Raw genomic sequence first — 18126 nt, forward strand, 5'->3', positions numbered from 1 at the left:
GCCTTCTATCTGTACCGTCTTGACTTGACTCGCTGTTTTGCTATTATTCTCGTGCACTGACTCGTTCACTAAGCTGAGCAGCCAATCAGAGTGCTCTCTCTCACCGACGGCCCAATGCTGATTCAACATGTCGAATCGGGCGGAAAAAAAATTCAGCCGACGGTGCGGAACAGACTGAGAAAACTTAGTTTGCTGACGCACAAAAACTGCCCGACGGCCGACCGTCAGCTTGGTGTGTCCCTGGCTTAAAAAGAACATTATTTTGTGCATTTGGTTTAATGCAATGTGTGGTTTTAGATTAAAAAAAGTAATTATTTTACTCATACTGTACATTATTGTTGCTCCTCTATGCCCCGCCTTTTTGAAACGCGTTGATTTTTACAAAGCTCATCGGTTTGAAAAGCGTGGTGTGCTCTGATTGGCCAGCGATCCAGTGCATTGTGATTGGCCCAAAAACCTTAAACATGTTATGGAAATGTCACGCCCCTTACCATATTTGGAACATCAGCTCCCAAAGCATTAATGACAGGTGATAATGTCGTACTACCTTATCAATTCGAGCCCGAATCTGATCCCGAAAATGCTGATGACCAAGCTGATCGATCAAATTTGCCAGCGCGACTGGACCAGAACGTATCAGATTGTAGGGCTGCACGATATTGGGAAAAAATTACATTGCGATATTTTATTTTTCTGCGATATATCACGATATGAAAACAATTTCACCAGATGACTTTGGAAAGAATGAATCATCTGAAGGACTGGGGTGATTTTGTAATGGAGTAAATCTGCATAGAAACTATTATAGTTAACTAATGCAGTTAACTAGAGTTTAATAAATGGAACATTTTTGTAAAGTGTTACCGATTTGTTATGTCTCGTGAGTTCAGTGTTGGACAGATCAGTTGTTTTAACCATTCATTAAAGTGAATTGGTTCAAATGAGTCATCAGTTCGCGAATTGGAGTTGTCATTAACGGACCACGACACACGTTGTGTGATTATCCAGGCAGTCGCACAAGATTTGTCTCAACACAGAAAACATTTCAAGTCAGTCATCCTCATTTATATATCGCTTTTAACAATGTAGATTGTTTCAAAGCAGCTTTACAGAGATAAAGATATAATTTAAGGTAACAGAGATTGGTTTGGTTTTATAGTGGCTCTTGAAAAATGTTTTTTCCAGCTAAAGTTAGTTTAGATTGATTCACTTCCGTCTAAATGATCATTTGTTATTAAATTAGGGGCCGCTAAGACGACACCGTTCTCTCTAAACAGACTGTTTTTCGAACCGAAAAATTCCACAACGCTTTATCTGTAGAGTGGTATAGGGATCCTCCATAGGGAGAGGCTAGTTGGCACTTCAGCACTGCATTGTCATCGGGTCCAGGCGAAAGTCCTTCGTCAGATCTGGAAACGGCCTGGATCCGGCAGGCTGCGGGAAAACCTCGGGATAAACAAAGACACTAAAATTAGCGAAGATGCCATTCTTCTTATGATGTAACGAGTACATCAGGATTTGAGGGAAGTGTTCCCAGTTCCCAATTTCATCACTGGATAGATTTTTTTGTTGTTGTTTGTTTATTGAAAGTGTGGTTTATCTGAATGTGTGGGAAAGCTTTTCAGAGAAGATTTTTCTAGCACAATTTACAACCAGCGGTAGTTCAGGAAAAAAAAAAAATCCAAATGCTTCACGTGAAACTTCGGTATTCCGACCTTTTACCATTGTGTATTCTCAAAGATATTCAGTCAACTTTATTCATTAATATGCGTGAGGGAGGGAGAGAGAGAGAGCAAAACAGTTTGAAAACGGTGAAAGTGCACGCGCGCGACCGGGACTCTCTCTCTGTCGCTCTCTCTGCTCGTTCTCTCAGTTTAACAAGCACAGCAGTCAGTCATCTACACTCACCGGTCAAATAAGGCTTTGGCGGGACAAAAATACGCTTTGGCGGCCGCCAAAAAAATGTTCAATGCAGGAAGAGCATTCTGACTTTATTTTGAATTCTCGTGTTCGTCCAAGCTCAGAAATAAGAGAAAGACCACTGATCTTTGTGTCTGCCCGGCTCACAGAAAACAACGCGCAACTTCCAGTCGTCTTACGTGTGATGTTTAAACTGACAGGACTTAAAAACACATCCAAATGATAAACTTTCACTATATGATTGATAAACTTTGCAATTAATCCGCGAATCGCAAGCGTTACGGGCCAGGGAGCTGCTGGCCCGTACTGATCATGAATCACGGATCAACTACGATCCAAGGCTACTTACATCGCACATCCTGCGATGTGACTATTGTGGTTGCGCACATCGCGATATCGATGCTAAAACGATATATCGTAAAGCCCTATCAGATTGGTAAGGTTTTATTTCATTCAGTATGCAGAGAGAATGATTTATACATATGTAGCATTCTCGTTGCATGCTGCTGTCATGTTAGTTTCAGATAAAGCCGGGCTTTAGGCCATGACCAAAATGGCCACAAATGATATCACCTCATGAAGAATGCTGCTCAATCTCTGATTTATTGACATATAATGCCTAAGAACCGGTTTGAGTCAGTCAAAAGGATTTATGAAACCCTCTTGAACTTGCTTGTACGTTAGCAGTTTGAATCAGACTCTGTGTTATCCATGCATTGTTTAAAGCCATAACTAAAAGAATCCCTCACCGGACCACAACGTTTTTCATTCTGCCCAATTCGAAATTAACCAGAAATAATTCCTGTGATGTGTTTTTTAGGTTAATGAGATTTTTATTGTTGTTAATGTGCAACATGTAATGAATGAATAATAGCTCTCTAAAACATTCAAATACTTCACAAAACATATGAACTAATGTGTTTGTGAATCGTAATCAAGTGATTCTTCAATTTGTTGTCTTAAGTTATTTAAAAAATACAACTTTTAATTTTAAACAACATTTAATATCTGCTCATTTTTTGTACGTTTTTATGTCAAATCGCTCAACTTGAGTACTTGTTGCACTGATTTCCTTAAGCACCTCGAGTCAGTTCAGTTATTTATCTGCTAGACAGTTATTTATATGCTCTCCCTCGGCAGGATCCATACAGCCGCTCTCAGCCCAGTCTGGATGACTTGCATCGCAGGCGCAAGGAGCTGCTTGTCCAGCTGGAGGAGAGAAAAGTCATCTCCCCTCCCCCCTTCGCTGCCTCCCCCACTCCTACACACCCGTTCCCCAATGACTACCCTCAGGAGGTGAGTCCTGAGCGAGATCCCACAATGCTTGCTTGGAAAATAATATTGAAGCTTATTTTCACCACGGAATAAAAATGATAATTGCAACTTTGTATCTCACAATTCTGACTTGGAGTTTATATCTGACAATTCTGAGATATAAACTCTCAATTCTGAGAAAATAGTTGGAACTGAAACATGTTAACTGTTCACTAAAATGTCTGAATTTTGAGAGAAACTCGAAATTGTTGGAAAAAGTCTGGAAAAAATTTATCTTAGTTTTTACTCACAATTACCTTTATTTTTATATTACGTGGCGGAAATAAAAAACAAACAGAATTACTAGATATAAAGAGAGAAAAAAGAATAGTGAGATTAAAAAGTTTTTTTTTTTAATTCCGTGATAGAAAACAAGCCTCCATAATATAATGCTCAACATTGCTCTTTGTCATTTTTGAATTCTGAATGTCTGCAGTATTTGGAGGACGGCTCTAAAGCCTTTGGAAGTCGGGAGCCGGACTATGCTGGGCAGTATTCCCCGTGGTCATGTGACACCATAGGATCATACATTGGCTCCAAGGATGCTAAACCAAAAGATGTCAGTAATGCTGTGGAAATGATGGCAAGTGATCTACATCACACTTTGTGTTTCCACACATCAACTGAGACTATAAGTAACATGTCTTATTTGTTGTTTCCTTCCTGTACTCTCCTACAACAGAATGCAGAGGGAAAAGTTCTGCGTGAACCTCCACTGGACACCCAGCGGCGCTCCGCGGAAGCCAAAGACGACGATCCCATCATTCCCTTTGGTCCTCTGCCCACAGTGTCTCCTTTTGGTGCCATTTCACGTACCTCTAAAACGGGTTACCAGACCACTGGGCCTGTACAGGCCATGGCGTCCTCACAGGTCTCTGGCTCCAAACACATGACAGGTGACTGGAGATCTTTATAATAGTCATAAATTGGGATGGAAAGTTGAAATTAACAATTCTTAGTACTTTTCAGTACATTCGAATGGAAGCTTCCACCACAGATTTTTTAAAAATCCTTTTTTTCCTCTCACAATTGCATGATGCAATTGCATGTTATAATGGCAGAATTGCGGAATATAAACTCATAATTGCGTAAAAAAAAAAAAAATCAGAACTGGGAGATTTTGCGAGTTGTACAATTGTGAGTTGTAAAGTCCAATTCTGGATGGAAAATTTTACTTTTTTTCTCAAAATTGCGAGTTATCTCACAATTCTGACTTTAGAACGCAAAATTGCGACTTTATATCACACTTCTGAATTTATTAGTTGTTATTGTGACTTTATTCCATGCAATTGAGCGATTAAAAAGTCACAATTACCTTTTTTTAATTTTTTTATTCCATGGCGGAAACAAGTTAAAATACATTTAAAAACCGCTCATATTTTGTTCATGGAACACTATTGGATTATTTCAGTATGATTTGAATACAAAAACAATTGTAATTTCCCAACCATAAAGCAGGAGTGAATTATCGGAATTTCAATAGTGTATTTGGTTCAAGAAGCCACATGAATCTCAGTGTACACTATTGATTTAAAGTGTTCTCAGACATTCCAGTGGGAATCCAAACGATCAGGAATTTTGCCGGGCAGAAGTTTTGTCTTTAAGGTTTAAGTTGTTCACCCAGATTTGCTGCAATGTCCAACAGAAAGTAGCTTGCTTTGAAAGTGACTTCATACAATGCTAAACATATTAACAATGAATAATAATGTGATCATGTGACCGCTCCTGTAGACTTTCTTGTTCAACAGTTGTAGTTTTATTTTTGGTAAAGTTTGTTTTCCTCTCAGCAGACTATCCGTATGGAAGCCACAGTGGATGGGGCGGAACGTCGTACCCTCAGCACCAGAGCATCAACTCTCAGGGACACTTCAACGAGCGGTACTTAACCCTTGCCTTTTACACTGCCAGAACAGTGTCGATCTCGCCACTGAAATTACTAACAAAAATGTTACTAAAAGATTATTTATATACATTTGTTTTATTATCATTGATAAATACAAGATGAAAAGATGTTTCATGGCAATACTCGGTTTTTATTTGAAAACAATGGTGATGAAAACAATGCACTAATTATAAAAAAAAGTAGAAAGAATATGAAGTTTGCCCTGTTACATAAGTCTTTGTTTTTGCGGTTTTGCACATCATTGGCAAATACAATTATTTTTGTTGGCTTAAACTATATGCCATTTAAGTCTAGTAAAATTTTATCAAATAACCATGACTTTTCGTCAAAGAAACAAACTATGCAGATATTTAATCAGGATACATAATTAGTTTTTTCTTTTTGTATGATTTAATTTTTGAGCATTTTTTTTTTCATGTCTTTGCCAGTCTGCCCATGTCTGCCCCTGACCGCGAGCAGCTCAAGATTGAGCTCCAGCAAGTCAACCAACAGATCAGTCAGCAGACCCGCGGGATGGAGGTGTGTTTGAAATATCCGTCTAAATTCATGACGCACAATTAATACTAGGGCTGGGTAAAAATATCGATTCGTCAATGCATTGCAATTATTTGTTTCTCAATTCAATATCGATTCATCAAATCCTATGAATCGATTCAGCCCACCGGCCAGTGGCGGCGCCGTGGGCAACACTCTAGTGAGAGCGCTCAGTGTTGTACAAGACGCGCTTTACCAAAACAGCAAGATGAGGGACAGCAGCTGCACTCCGTTCAGGCCTGCACAGTGCACCACCAACCAGGGACGACGTTAGGCCTATTTTAGATGGGCTGAACCTACCCCAAAATGTTCCTAAGCCCCCCTAAATGATAATAAGAACAACAATAAGTCTCCGGGAGTCTCTCGCATATTGATAGCGGCTCCCTGATGTCCGCAAATTAGTTCAAATCTCCCGGAATCTAGAGCTCGCGAGTTCCAAACCGCGTAGCGCGCGTACGACAGATAGGGAGAGAGCGAGAATCCTTGCGTGTGTGTGCAAATGTGCGCGCATGTGCCTCACGAACTGCATTTTTTTATGAGTATGCACATTTTGTGCTTCTGTTTATATTTCTTTTATAACTTGAATGTATATGAAGAAAGAAATATACTCTCTACTACTTAGTTGCATGCACTTTAGACGTGTTAATAAAGCACCTGTTTGTTACAGTTGTGGTTTGTATTCAACACATGGATAATATTGTACAGTTTGTTCTGCTAAATAAACCATGACAGGAAACATGCTGGGGTCAATTTGTTCTTAAACATAGGTAATACTGCACACATTATTTAAAAATATACTCGGGTACTTAATTACTTGTGTATTTACTTATTATTGAATCGATATCGAAGCTAATAAATCAATATCCAATCGAATTGTGAAATTCCTAACAATACCCAGCCCTAATTAATACGTTTATTACTATTAATACGTGGCATGTACGCTAAGGCTGCCAGTAACTCAATGCTCCTGCAGAGGGAGGCGTGCGCTCTGGCGTCTCAGCCCGTGGCCGGGGTGAAGTGGTCTTCAGGTGGGACTGTGTCCAGTGAGCAGCTCAGCCTGGAGCTTCATCACGTGGAGCGAGAGATCGGGAAGAGAACCCGGGAAATTGCCATTGTGAGTCGAACAGCCACTGTTAGCGAAATGGGAAACTTATGGTATCAGTTGTGTGTTTCTGTGAGGTTCTTTTTTGTAGAAGTGCTGATTTATTCTGGTATGAACAGTCTGAGTTCACTGAACCTGTTTTTATGATTGAAGGAGAGCCAGGTGGCCCACGAGTACAAGCTGAAGGCCACTGAGAATGGGCAGCCTGACCATAAAGCCCAGCTGGAAGAGCTCTCTTTAGCATTGGGGTGAGTGAGGAAACTTGTTTACTAGCCATTTAAGGAGCCATTTACACAATGTGTTTTTGCATTCCACTACACTAGTTTTTTGCTGTTTTTCTACATAAAGCATGCAGTAGATACACACGTGTGACCGTTGTGTTCGCATCTTTTGCAGCGTTTATTAAATTTTGTCTACATAAACTTTGAAACCAGAATTTTTCAGTGCGTTTGGTGCAGCTTAGGCTACAATCGTGATAATGTGGTGTATCGTAATAAGTACATAAATGTTACATAATGTGTACGTTCTCTTATGATATAAGTACTGATAACAACCCTGTTTTTTTAGATAGTTAATGCAAGTAAACAAAAATATAAACAAAATTGTTAATTACTTATTTAATTAATTTTAGTAATCACCGATAGTCAATTTATCATTTCTTATATTGTTAGATTAGTCAGTTATCAAAATAATTATTTGCAGTTCTAATTGGAGCTATTGCTTTTTTATCTACTGTAGCCTGTATATTTATATATATGTGTATGTATGTATATACACCGACCAATTTATTAGGTAGTGCTTGCTAGTACCAGGTTGGACATCTTTTGGCCTCAGAACTGCCTTAGTTCTTCATGGCAGAGATTCAACAAGATGCTGGAAACATTCCTCAGAGATTTTGGTCTATATTGACATGAAAGCATCAGTCAGTTGCTGCAGATTAGTCGTCTGCACTAGGGATGGGCATTCGATTACATTTTCTTAGTCGATCGTCGGGAGAATTAACGATTGACTATCGATTAATCATTAATATTTTTATATTCATTGTTTATTTAACTTTTTATAAATTAAAAATACAATGAAAATACAAAAATACAGCGTGTTTTTCCTCGATTAGATCTTTATTACAAGATGATCAACTTGTGGCAGTAAAACTGGACGTTCGATTAGGCTAAACTTGAAGATATATGCGCTGCGGTGCTCGAAAGCAACGGAACCTGCAGCTGCGAGTTGGCGTTCTTAAACAGAGACCCTCGTTTGTTCCAAAATAATAAATAAAAAAAAAAAATCATGTTAAACAATAACTTAACCAAAAACATAATAATTCTTAGATCTGACAGGTTTTGTCAAAATGTAACTCAAAACTATCCGAGAAACAGGGTGAGAGAGATTAGCCTACCTACTGTAACAATCAATTAGGCTAGGCTACTTAACAAAGCCTCATAAAAAATAACTAGTAACTCAAATACAACTTCTACACCAGTCTACTGATTTTTGTTGAGAAAGATCAGCATGTTGATGACATGATCTGGGGTCAGACGTGACCGCAACCTGACCATCAAGCCTCGTTTACACTTTCGCCTGGCTCTGCACGTGAGTCTCCGCAGACTGCTCGCGCACCTCCCCAAACAGACGAGGCGTTTATACTCGACGCGCTCGCCTGTGAAACACCGAATACCGCAATGACGTCATTTTTGCCACGCTCACCTTCGCGCTCATGCGGACGCGTCGAGTGTAAACAAGGCTTCAGTCCAGCCGCTGAAAACAACCCCTCTGAGGGGACTGACGTTGCCGGGATGCACAGGTACCTCCGCGCTAACTTGACCAGCCCGGGAAACACGTTCACTTTCCACTCACACTACGCAACGCAGCAGCATTAGTTTCATGATAATCGATAACAAATTAACGTGATCGACGAAATTCTTAATAATCAATAATCGATCGTCGATTAATCATGCCCATCCCTAATCTGCACATCCATGATGAGAATCTCCCGTTCCAGCACATCCCAAAGAGTGACTGTGGAGGCCATTTGAGTTTAGTAAACTCATTAGTCCCTTATACACATACAGTCTTTACTGGTAAATTACCAGTAAGGGATCATATGTGAACAGGACCTTTTCAAAAATACCGGTAAATAGGTTCCGGCAATTTACCAGTAAGGGAAGTTATAACATTACCAGTAAATTACCGGTAATGTGCTCTGTGTGAACGCGGAATGAATCATATGTGCCGGTATGATCAACGTCCGAACGTGCTGACGTAAGAAGTCTTCTTTGGGCCAATCATAAAGCTCTTATGGAGATGTCGTGAATACATGGCGCTGTTTACAGTATGCTTTTAAATAGTTTTTCTATTTAAATATGCGCAAGATTATCATATTTGACCGCTTTTTCACCGTGACATGCTCCATCCATTCGTTGCGGATACTATTATGTGCGTCTTGTGTTTTTAAGAGCAAAAGCGCTTTCTGTTTGATCATCCCCTTATGCCTGTCACTCAGACATCAAATGTATTTGTCAAATTGAACAGATAGTGAAACTAAAGTGCTTTTCCTCATGCGGACGAATGAAGACAACGGCGCGGTGTTTAAAGATCACTTCCGATGACTGACATCACAGAATTTACCGGTATTTTGGAGCTGGTGTGTGAATGGTCTGTTAACGGTAAAAAGTCAGAATGCCGTTGCTTGTATGAACAGCATATTTGTGTATTTTTAAGTAATTCTGGCAATTTTACAGTAATTTACCGGGATTGCTGTGTGAAGGGGCTATTATCATGTTCAAGAAACCAGCTTGAGATGATTTGAGCTTTGTGACATGCGTGTTCAATGTTTGATGTGTTGTGCGTTCAGAGATGCTCTTCTACAGACCTCGGTTGTGACGAGTGGTTATTTGAGTTTCTGTTGTGTGTCAGCTGAACCAGTCTGGTCATTCTCCTCTGACCTCTGGCATCAACAAGGCATTTTCTCCCACAGAACTGCCGCTTACTGGATATTTGCTCTTTTTCTGCCCATTCTCTGTAAACCCTAGAGATGGTTGTGTGAGAAAATCCCAGTAGATCAGCAGTTTCTGAAATACTCAGATCAGCCCAGCTGGCACAAACAACCCTATCAAATTTAAAGTTACTTAAATCACCTTTCTTTCCCATCCTGATGCTCAGTTTGATCATCCCGACTATGGGTGCATATCAATCAGCTTCCTAGGTCTTGAATCAGTGTATCGTGTACACTAATTTGTGAGCTGGTAAGGACCCTGGCTAAATACACATTGGGACACTGATTTACAGCGAAATTTTAACATCCTTATTATACAACATTACTACTGGTATTTAGAAACAATGACAGAACTGTTATCTTTCTGACATTGTTTTTAAATGATATTTAAAACACATTGATAAATACTTTGCGTGTTACATATGTGTGCAACATTTTTGCTTTAAATAAAATATAAATGTTAGCTGGACTGTTGATTACCTTTCTAGTGATGCATGTTTATGCTGAAATATAAAAAAAAATGGTTTCTATTTTTTTTTTTAAAACATATTGTGTGTCATAATGTGAAGTTAGTTGGCTTATGTGATTTGTTTATTGCTTCAGAACTTCTGTTAAAGGAACCTAGTGAGCATCAGTGCTCCCTGGTTTTCACAGTGCATTGTGGGACTTCGGTGCAGTGTGCACTGATAGGATTTCACAACTGAGGCCCTTAAAATGTCCGACTCTCTGATCAGTGCCCGGACTACTGAACTTGAGAGCTGATTGAGACACACCCAATGTCTTCATGACTAAATGCATGGAGACATTTTAGAGAGTTGCTGCCTTATGATTGGTCGATTAGATATTTGTGTTAACAAGGCATAAAAAAAAAAATAGTTTGGTTCCGGTTGGTTGTCAGTTGAGGTCATGGGTCGGTAGGGACTTTTTTTTTGTTGTTGTTTTTTTTTTTGTCCAGTGGCAGCAAGGGATAGGAAGGAAATTATTATTTTTTTAAATTTTTATTTACAGTAGCGATGGAAAAGCTACTCTATTTTTTCATAACATAGCCTACCTGTACATGTACTCCACCTTGTGTGTCCCAGCATGTTACACACACACACGCTGATTTCAAATGTGTGCGCGGGGGCAAACGGGACGTCAGACGTCTCGTGAGTTCAGTGTTGGAAAGATCAGTTGTTTTAACCATTCATTAAAACGAATCGGTTCAAATGAGTCATTAGTTCGCGAATTGGACGTGTCATTATCGGACGTGTGCGCGTTGTGTGATTATACCGGCGGTTAGGACATCCCACAAGATTTGTGTCATCACAGAAAACATTTCATCACTGGATAGTTTTTTCGTTTATTTAAAGTGTTGTTTATATGTCAGCTGAATGTGTGGAACGCTTTTCAGAGAAGATAAGGAAACGTATTTTACCGGTAGCACAATTCCCACCCAGCGGTAATTCAGGAATAAAGAGATCTCCGAATGCTCCACATTAGGGCTGAAACGATTCCTCGAGTTACTCGATTACAAAAATTCCTCGAGGCAAAAACTCTTCCTCGAAGCCTCGTTAAATTCCTATGACGCTCACTATACGCGCGGCGCAGGGATTTGTTTGTTTCACACGGACCGTTTATTCACACAGACCTGTTCAGGAAGCATATATTTTGAATTTAGTTGGCGCGATGGCGGAGAATAAAAATGTAAATAAACGGCAGAAATTGTCTAAAGTGTGGGATCATTACACACTTAATAAACTTAACTCGCTGAAACAAGGTAACGTAGTCTAAGCCTATTCTCAAGGTCGGACATCCGGGACTTTTACTCCTATAATGCACTGCGCGCGCATAGCAACGCGGCGAAGGGTAAAACAAACAAGCTAAACAAGCGCCGAGAATCATGCCTAAAAACTATACATTTATGCAGTTAGCCTTTATTGGCTTTTTTGAAAAAACTGTGTCCCTCACTGACATTGTACAAGCTGTGCCACTAACAGACTGAGCTCATTACAGCCACTTTGTAACAGTGCTTTTGAATGAACAGTTTTTTTTAATGAATAAAAAATCGATTACATAGTTAATGTAATCGATGCTTGATGGGTATTTAAACATGACTGCAAGTGTAGGACACATGGTGTTCATACGAGGGGATTTGATGAGGTAATTGTATATGTCTGGATACTCGAGCCTGGGCCATGCTTTTGGGTTGTTCTTCCAGGCCTCAGCTGGATGCCGATAGGGACAAAATTGTAATGCTAAACCTACAAGAGACAGCTTTCTGTGGTACCTGGTCAATGCAGGCGCTAGGAGACTGTCTTTATATATTGATAAGACTTTCTGTAATAGAAGAAGATGATCTGTATTCATATAGCTGCTAGCGCCTTTCACAGACATGTAGCAGTAACGTTAGCTAGTCACAAAGCGCTTTACATGAGTGTTTTATTACATTCACTTCTCACCACCGACATACATTCGCATACACAGATATTGCGCATCATTAATACAAAGTAGTCCGTTAGTATCCATAACTGACATAATCCACAGCAAAACTTCTGTGAATAGATACCTTTTTGATTTGCCTCGGGCTGTGTCTTCGGTTTGTTTTACCCTTCAAACACGGTGGCAGCTTTTTTCTATGCAGGTCACATGATTTGTGATGTAACGCCGACCAAGAGAATTGATGTTCGCTGATTTTAATCCCATACTGTATTTGTAGCGATGTCGTGATGCGGTTTGACTAGATATGATTTTTAGCTTTGATGACATTTTTAAGTAGTAAACGTAACTATCACGTTCAATTGCAAGAGAGTATAGCCTAAAAAAAGAACCCCTTCACACACACACACACACACACACACACACACACACACACACACACACACACACACACACACACACACACACACACACACACACACACACACACACACACACACACACACACACACACGCCAGTCAGACCAATTGCAGCAATGCATCACATATGCTTAAACTTTTATGTAGCCACGCAACAATAATTTCAGCATGTATTCACTGTACACACCGGGACGTGATGGAGGAAGTCTTTGCGAGACCTTGTTTGTATTTCACGTCTGCCAAATAGTTACAGACAACAACAAAAAATTAAAGTCCCCAGCTGTGAGTACTCATTTTTCAGTTAAAACGCACCGAACAAAAAGTGCGTCTGCTTTTACTGCGTGTTCAACAAGTCACGTTACAGCTCTTCTTCAGCGTTAAACTATCAGAATACACAAATATGCTTAGATGCTTAGAGTGGTTATATTATAACATCTTAAAGGAAAATTCACATATGAGATAGCTTTATAACTTGCATACTATATAACTTATAGTATATAACTTATAACAGCTTTAACTGAAATAGACACAAGTTTAATATAACTATTCTGTTAATAAAACACACACACACAAAAATATCCGATTACTCGATCGATTAAATGCTAGATTAATCGATTACAAAAAGAATCGATAGCTGCAGCCCTACTCCACATGAAACTTTAGTCTTCCGACCTTGCCATCGTGTCGATATATTTTGATTAATAAGTGCGAGGGAGAGAGAGCAAGACAGTGCTTAGTTTTGAGACGGTGAAGCCTATACTTTCGCCTGGCTCCGCAGAGAGAGTGTGCGCGCGCGACCGGGGCTCTCTCTCTCTATCTCTGCTCGTTCAGTTCCTGCGCCCTGTCACAAGCGCAGCAGTGCATCTACATGTCAACAACGATGTGTGAACGCCCGTGGCTGCCTCGTTTGTTCGCATTGCTGGCCGACAACAGGCTATACAAATACGGTGCTGTACAAAAACATAAATTATAGTTCGCCTCAAAAGTTTTTTATTTGTGTATTTATTTAATTTGTATTATTTCTTCCCCAAGCTCATAAAATAAATTTGGGTCGCACATAAATTGACAGGGTCGGTCGGAAACCGGAACCAAACTAATTTTTTTCTCATGCCCAAGCAGTTGAGCAGGTGCATTTAATAAATCACATTATATAGACTTAAAATTAGGGTTGAAACAATGTCAACTTAATGACGTGGAATGTGTTGATGCGTTGCACTGTTTATGTTCATCCCCAATCCCAAGTTATGTTTCAGACAAAACTGGACTCCATGGAGCAGATAGCTAATAGCTAGTATGGCAACATCGCTCAACACAGTTGCATACATGCAGCATTATGTTTTTGTTGTTTTTTACGAGCGTGACAACTGCATTTTATAACTAAACTGACTCCTGCACAACTTCAGGACTTACAGATGCATTCTCTGCAAACCCGCGCTGTATGACCTGAGCGTCACTGGACAGCTAGTTATCTGTGAAAGACTGTATAATCATGTTAATAAGTTCTGTGTTAATCATGAGTGGTTCATTTTACTCCGAGATGGTTGTGACTTCAGCTTTAAATGAACAAATAAGGAGATTAATTGATTTATCAAAATCCAGCCCTGGTTTGAACTGTCTCTATTCTACACGTTTACCTTGTTACTTGTTAGTCTTAGCAGTCTATTCCCTTAAGATACCATCAGCAGTCAGCAATACCATCTTTTGTTGTGTTTTCCTGTTGCTGCTAGCCAGTAGGCATGTCTGAATAATGTTTCCACAAATACACTTATTCTCTGATTTGTCTGTTCCCCTTCTCCAACAGTGAGGTGTCTAATGGATCCAGTGGCATGAAGCCAGCCAGTAGTATGGGTGGATCTATGCTCTCGCTGGCCAATAAGACGTCGTCTCTCTCCCTCTGCTCCGCTGACCAAGCGGCGAGTAGCTCAGACCTTCAAAAGAACGGGGTCGTTCACTCTTGCTCTTAAGAGTGTATTCACACACATGTACGCAGACAACCTCTCCAGAGGTCGATATTCCTCCTCGGAGGGCTTTAAAATGTGTCTCTTGACTAATTCAACCAGTTTCAAGAGTTTTTGCAAGATGCGTTTTTAATAATCAGACGGGGCTGATATGAGGGACACGCACTCACACACACGAACACGCGCACACACACCTGCATGCTGCTAAATGCATGCACGACACAAACTTCTCTGTTGTTTTATTTAGAAAATGAGCAGTATCTGCCGTGATATAAATTTTCTTTCTTTTTGTTCTGTGAATGAGCTTTTTGTTTTAATGACTTCTCATCGCCTGGAAACCAGGGCATCTGAATAATGCTTACTTTGTTGTGTTCCCAGTTTATCAAGAAAGGACAGTCAACCCAAAAGCTAGCACAAGACAGGACGACGCAAACTAGTGGAATCCAAACGAGAATCGAGAGCACTATTTGAAGCTGATTTGCGACGGTGCGGTCGGGACTCTGTCGAAACGTTCTCCAACTCTCCCTGGGTCTCTGCAGCCTTGAATATGATCTGACTCACCAGGTTTAAAGTAGCACGGAGAACCTTTTATGAATCCATTTTTATGGACCGTTAACATGGGTCTCCTCACATGACGCTCGCTGTAAGGCAGTTCGATTGGGCTCTGGATGACACAAGGGGGAAGAGAGAGAGAGATATCTTTATATATATATATATATATATATATATATATATATATATATATATATATAATCAGTTGTCAGGTTTCATTTAATCTATGGTTTGGCTATATAACTGTTAAGGAATTTGTAAATGTGTGGTGACACGTGTCTAAAGCATTCTGTTTTATAGAATGCAAGCAGATGTCTTTAAAAATGAGCACTTTTTTCCATGTTTTCCATGAGTGTGTGCTTTTTAGTCGAGGAAGTGCAACACTTTACTTCCCTTGTGTTGTTCAGAGCTCTGTGGTCAGGATGATTTTTGTTTCTCCCAGTGCCACAGTCTTCGTAAGATTACAGCCTATTAGGAAATAATTTCATCAGTTTTCCCTAACTTCTGTGAAGTTGCATATTTGGCTCTCCTGGTCGAGTTTGCATATTCAGGTCTCGCCACTAAATTGCTGCAAAGAAATACACCAGGGTGCGTAGTTTCAACAACGCCGGGTCCCGTAGCGCTGAACGAGTGCGTTACAGTTTTGACACTGTTGATGTCGAAAGTTTTTCTAAATTAGCTTTGGTGAGAAATTTGTTGAAGGGATAGTTAATCCAATAATAAATTCTGTTGTCGTCGACTCGCCAATGCCGTTTCAAACCTGTATAACAAGATTTAAAATTTAAAGAAATGGACAAAAACTGTTTTTCAGAGCATCATCTTTTGCGTTCCACAGAATAATGTCAGTCATGCAGGTTTTGAAACAATTTTCTATTTTGGATTAACTATCCCTTTAAAAAAAAATCCAGACAGATGTTCATTATAGATGAGCTATTTAATGTCTTTTAAGTTTTCTCTTTCTCTTTATAAACTCTAAATTAGTTTGGAATCGATTAGAGACGATTATGAATATCTGTAGAAATGAGACGAGCAGAATTGAATGCAACTCGAAAGTTGCATGAATCGAGGCCCATCGAATTTATCCCTTCGTCAACCTGTTCGGCTTAAACGTGTTCTTACACAGCGACCGTTTCCAAACAAGGCCCCGCAAATGAAGAGAACAAGAGTATTTGAAGTCTGAAGTCTTCCTATAGTGATGACATTCTTCACGTGTGACATTTTGTTCTAGTCTCTTGAGACCGACTATGATATACAGCTCCAATTTTGGGTGCAACCTCTTAATGTGTAATCTTTTGTGGTTTTTTTTTCTATCCCATGTTGATCTAGATGATTTCTCTTATTACGATGACTTGTAGTCACGGTCATCGTTTGATGTTCTTGCTCGTGAAAGAGCACACGCAGCCTTTTTCAAGCACTCGTCGAGCTGTGCCGACACGCAGAGATGACGTCAACCTTACTGTCGAGGTTTAAACTTATCGCGTGATGTCCATCGCGCTCGCTGAGCAAATTTTCCGGAATGTCGTCTTTCTCCATGCTAAATTTGTTACCTCCTCCCTCTCCTCGACAAGGAAACTGAATTCTCGTAGTGATTCTATTTCATGCTGTTGAAGATCTCATGAATTAGTTAAGGCTTTGCCTGATCTGAAACGCCCGCGTAGCGTTAGCTTATGATTTCTCCGCTGATCCGCTTGTTTCCTTTCTGGTGAATCTGACGTCAGGCTAGATGTTTCCACCTTTGTTGTAGCGCAATTATTAAAGTGAAACTCATGAGAACATGCCGTGTCACATTTCACCCAAAAATTTAGATGAAGAGAACGTGTTTTTGTTTTGTTTGTGGCATTTTTATGACAATTAAGCACATCTACCTCCCCAAATTCGAAACGTATGGAGAATTGTACTTGATTTTAATGAAAATTTAAAAATTATATATATATATATAAATAAATAGTGATTATTTTGAGATGATATATGTTCCAGGCATGTTCTCGTCAGGTTTCATGAGATTCGCCCATAGATGTACTCAACTTTCTAGATATTGCTCACAAATATGTGCCACTTCAAATTTTTAGGAACATTAACACCGGGAGGATATAATGCGCTCAGAGAATTCCATTTATATTTATACAAGGAAAAAAAAAACAATTGCACACTGCTCCAAAAGTGAGCAGGAGGCGTTTAAATCCAGCGGCTCATTCTGACGTCTCATCTATAGAGGCGTGTGAACGTGACTAAGACTAGTTAAACGGCAAGGCTTTTATACAGAGGTGAGGATTTCTGTTTATTTTCCTCCCAGCTGTTTCCCATATAATTTTTCGGAGCTTGGCTAACATGCTCCGGTCACCGGTTAGCATTGGGTTTTCTTTAGTTTTGTTAGGCGCAAGCACTAGCAAGACGAGCGTTCGGTTTCGCAATTCTAATCGCTGCTACGACAGCGTTTGGCAGGTGTGTGGATTTTTTTTGGGCTTTCACAGAGTGCCCAAAGCTGTACGACGATAAGCATTCTCCAGTGATGCACTGCCAGGATGCTGCTTCTATTTGAATCTTTGGATTGTATGGGAATGTGATATCTTGTATTTAATATTTCGCACTTGCTTGGGTGCTGTAGAATTTTTTTCCCGTCTAATGATCAGTGATCTCACTGAGCGCATCACTGTTTTACAAATTGTCAACCATCCACACATTGTAAGTTATGGGAAACGACTCAGTCAGGCTCATTTACAGTTTTGTGCATGAGGTTCTTTTTCCTCAAGTAAGAAATTGCAGAATAATGTGATTTTCTTTGAGAATGGGTCTGTTCCTAATGGATGATATTCATTTCTCTGCCTGGATTGTGTCTGTTTTGGACAGACCTGTTGAATTCATTTAAATGAAATGCAAATTAACTCATTTTGAACCTTATAACACTGTTATGGCTGTCTTTATTTTTTTGTCGTTTTGTTTTATTCCTAACTTTTTGGGAAATGTAATGGCTTTTTTATGATTACTTCCAAGTTGTCTTGTAAAATCTCTTAAA

At 39.7% G+C, this 18126-nt stretch overlaps 1 protein-coding gene across 5 annotated transcripts in view; it reads left to right on the top strand.

Annotated features, from left to right (window-relative positions):
- rc3h1b (ring finger and CCCH-type domains 1b) overlaps positions 1-16230 on the top strand; it is a 34196-nt gene extending 17966 nt beyond the window's left edge. The window contains exons 12-19 of one of the 5 annotated variants that reach the window (XM_077204593.1): positions 3061-3216; positions 3671-3817; positions 3917-4130; positions 5025-5112; positions 5566-5656; positions 6618-6785; positions 6927-7021; positions 14405-16230. In XM_077204593.1, the coding sequence (XP_077060708.1) occupies positions 3061-3216; positions 3671-3817; positions 3917-4130; positions 5025-5112; positions 5566-5656; positions 6618-6785; positions 6927-7021; positions 14405-14567 (1122 nt within the window). In that variant the 3' untranslated portion in view covers positions 14568-16230. Of the gene's footprint in view, positions 1-3060; positions 3217-3670; positions 3818-3916; positions 4131-5021; positions 5113-5565; positions 5657-6617; positions 6786-6926; positions 7022-14404 lie in introns of all 5 variants that reach the window. The other 4 variants (XM_077204789.1, XM_077204584.1, XM_077204727.1 and 1 more) reach the window with 4 other exon arrangements.
- Positions 16231-18126: the final 1896 nt, after the last annotated feature.

The sequence above is a fragment of the Siphateles boraxobius genome, unplaced genomic scaffold (genome assembly GCF_051911475.1).
Source record: "Siphateles boraxobius isolate OS27281-9 unplaced genomic scaffold, OSU_SipBor_1 1, whole genome shotgun sequence".
NCBI lineage: Eukaryota > Metazoa > Chordata > Actinopteri > Cypriniformes > Leuciscidae > Siphateles > Siphateles boraxobius.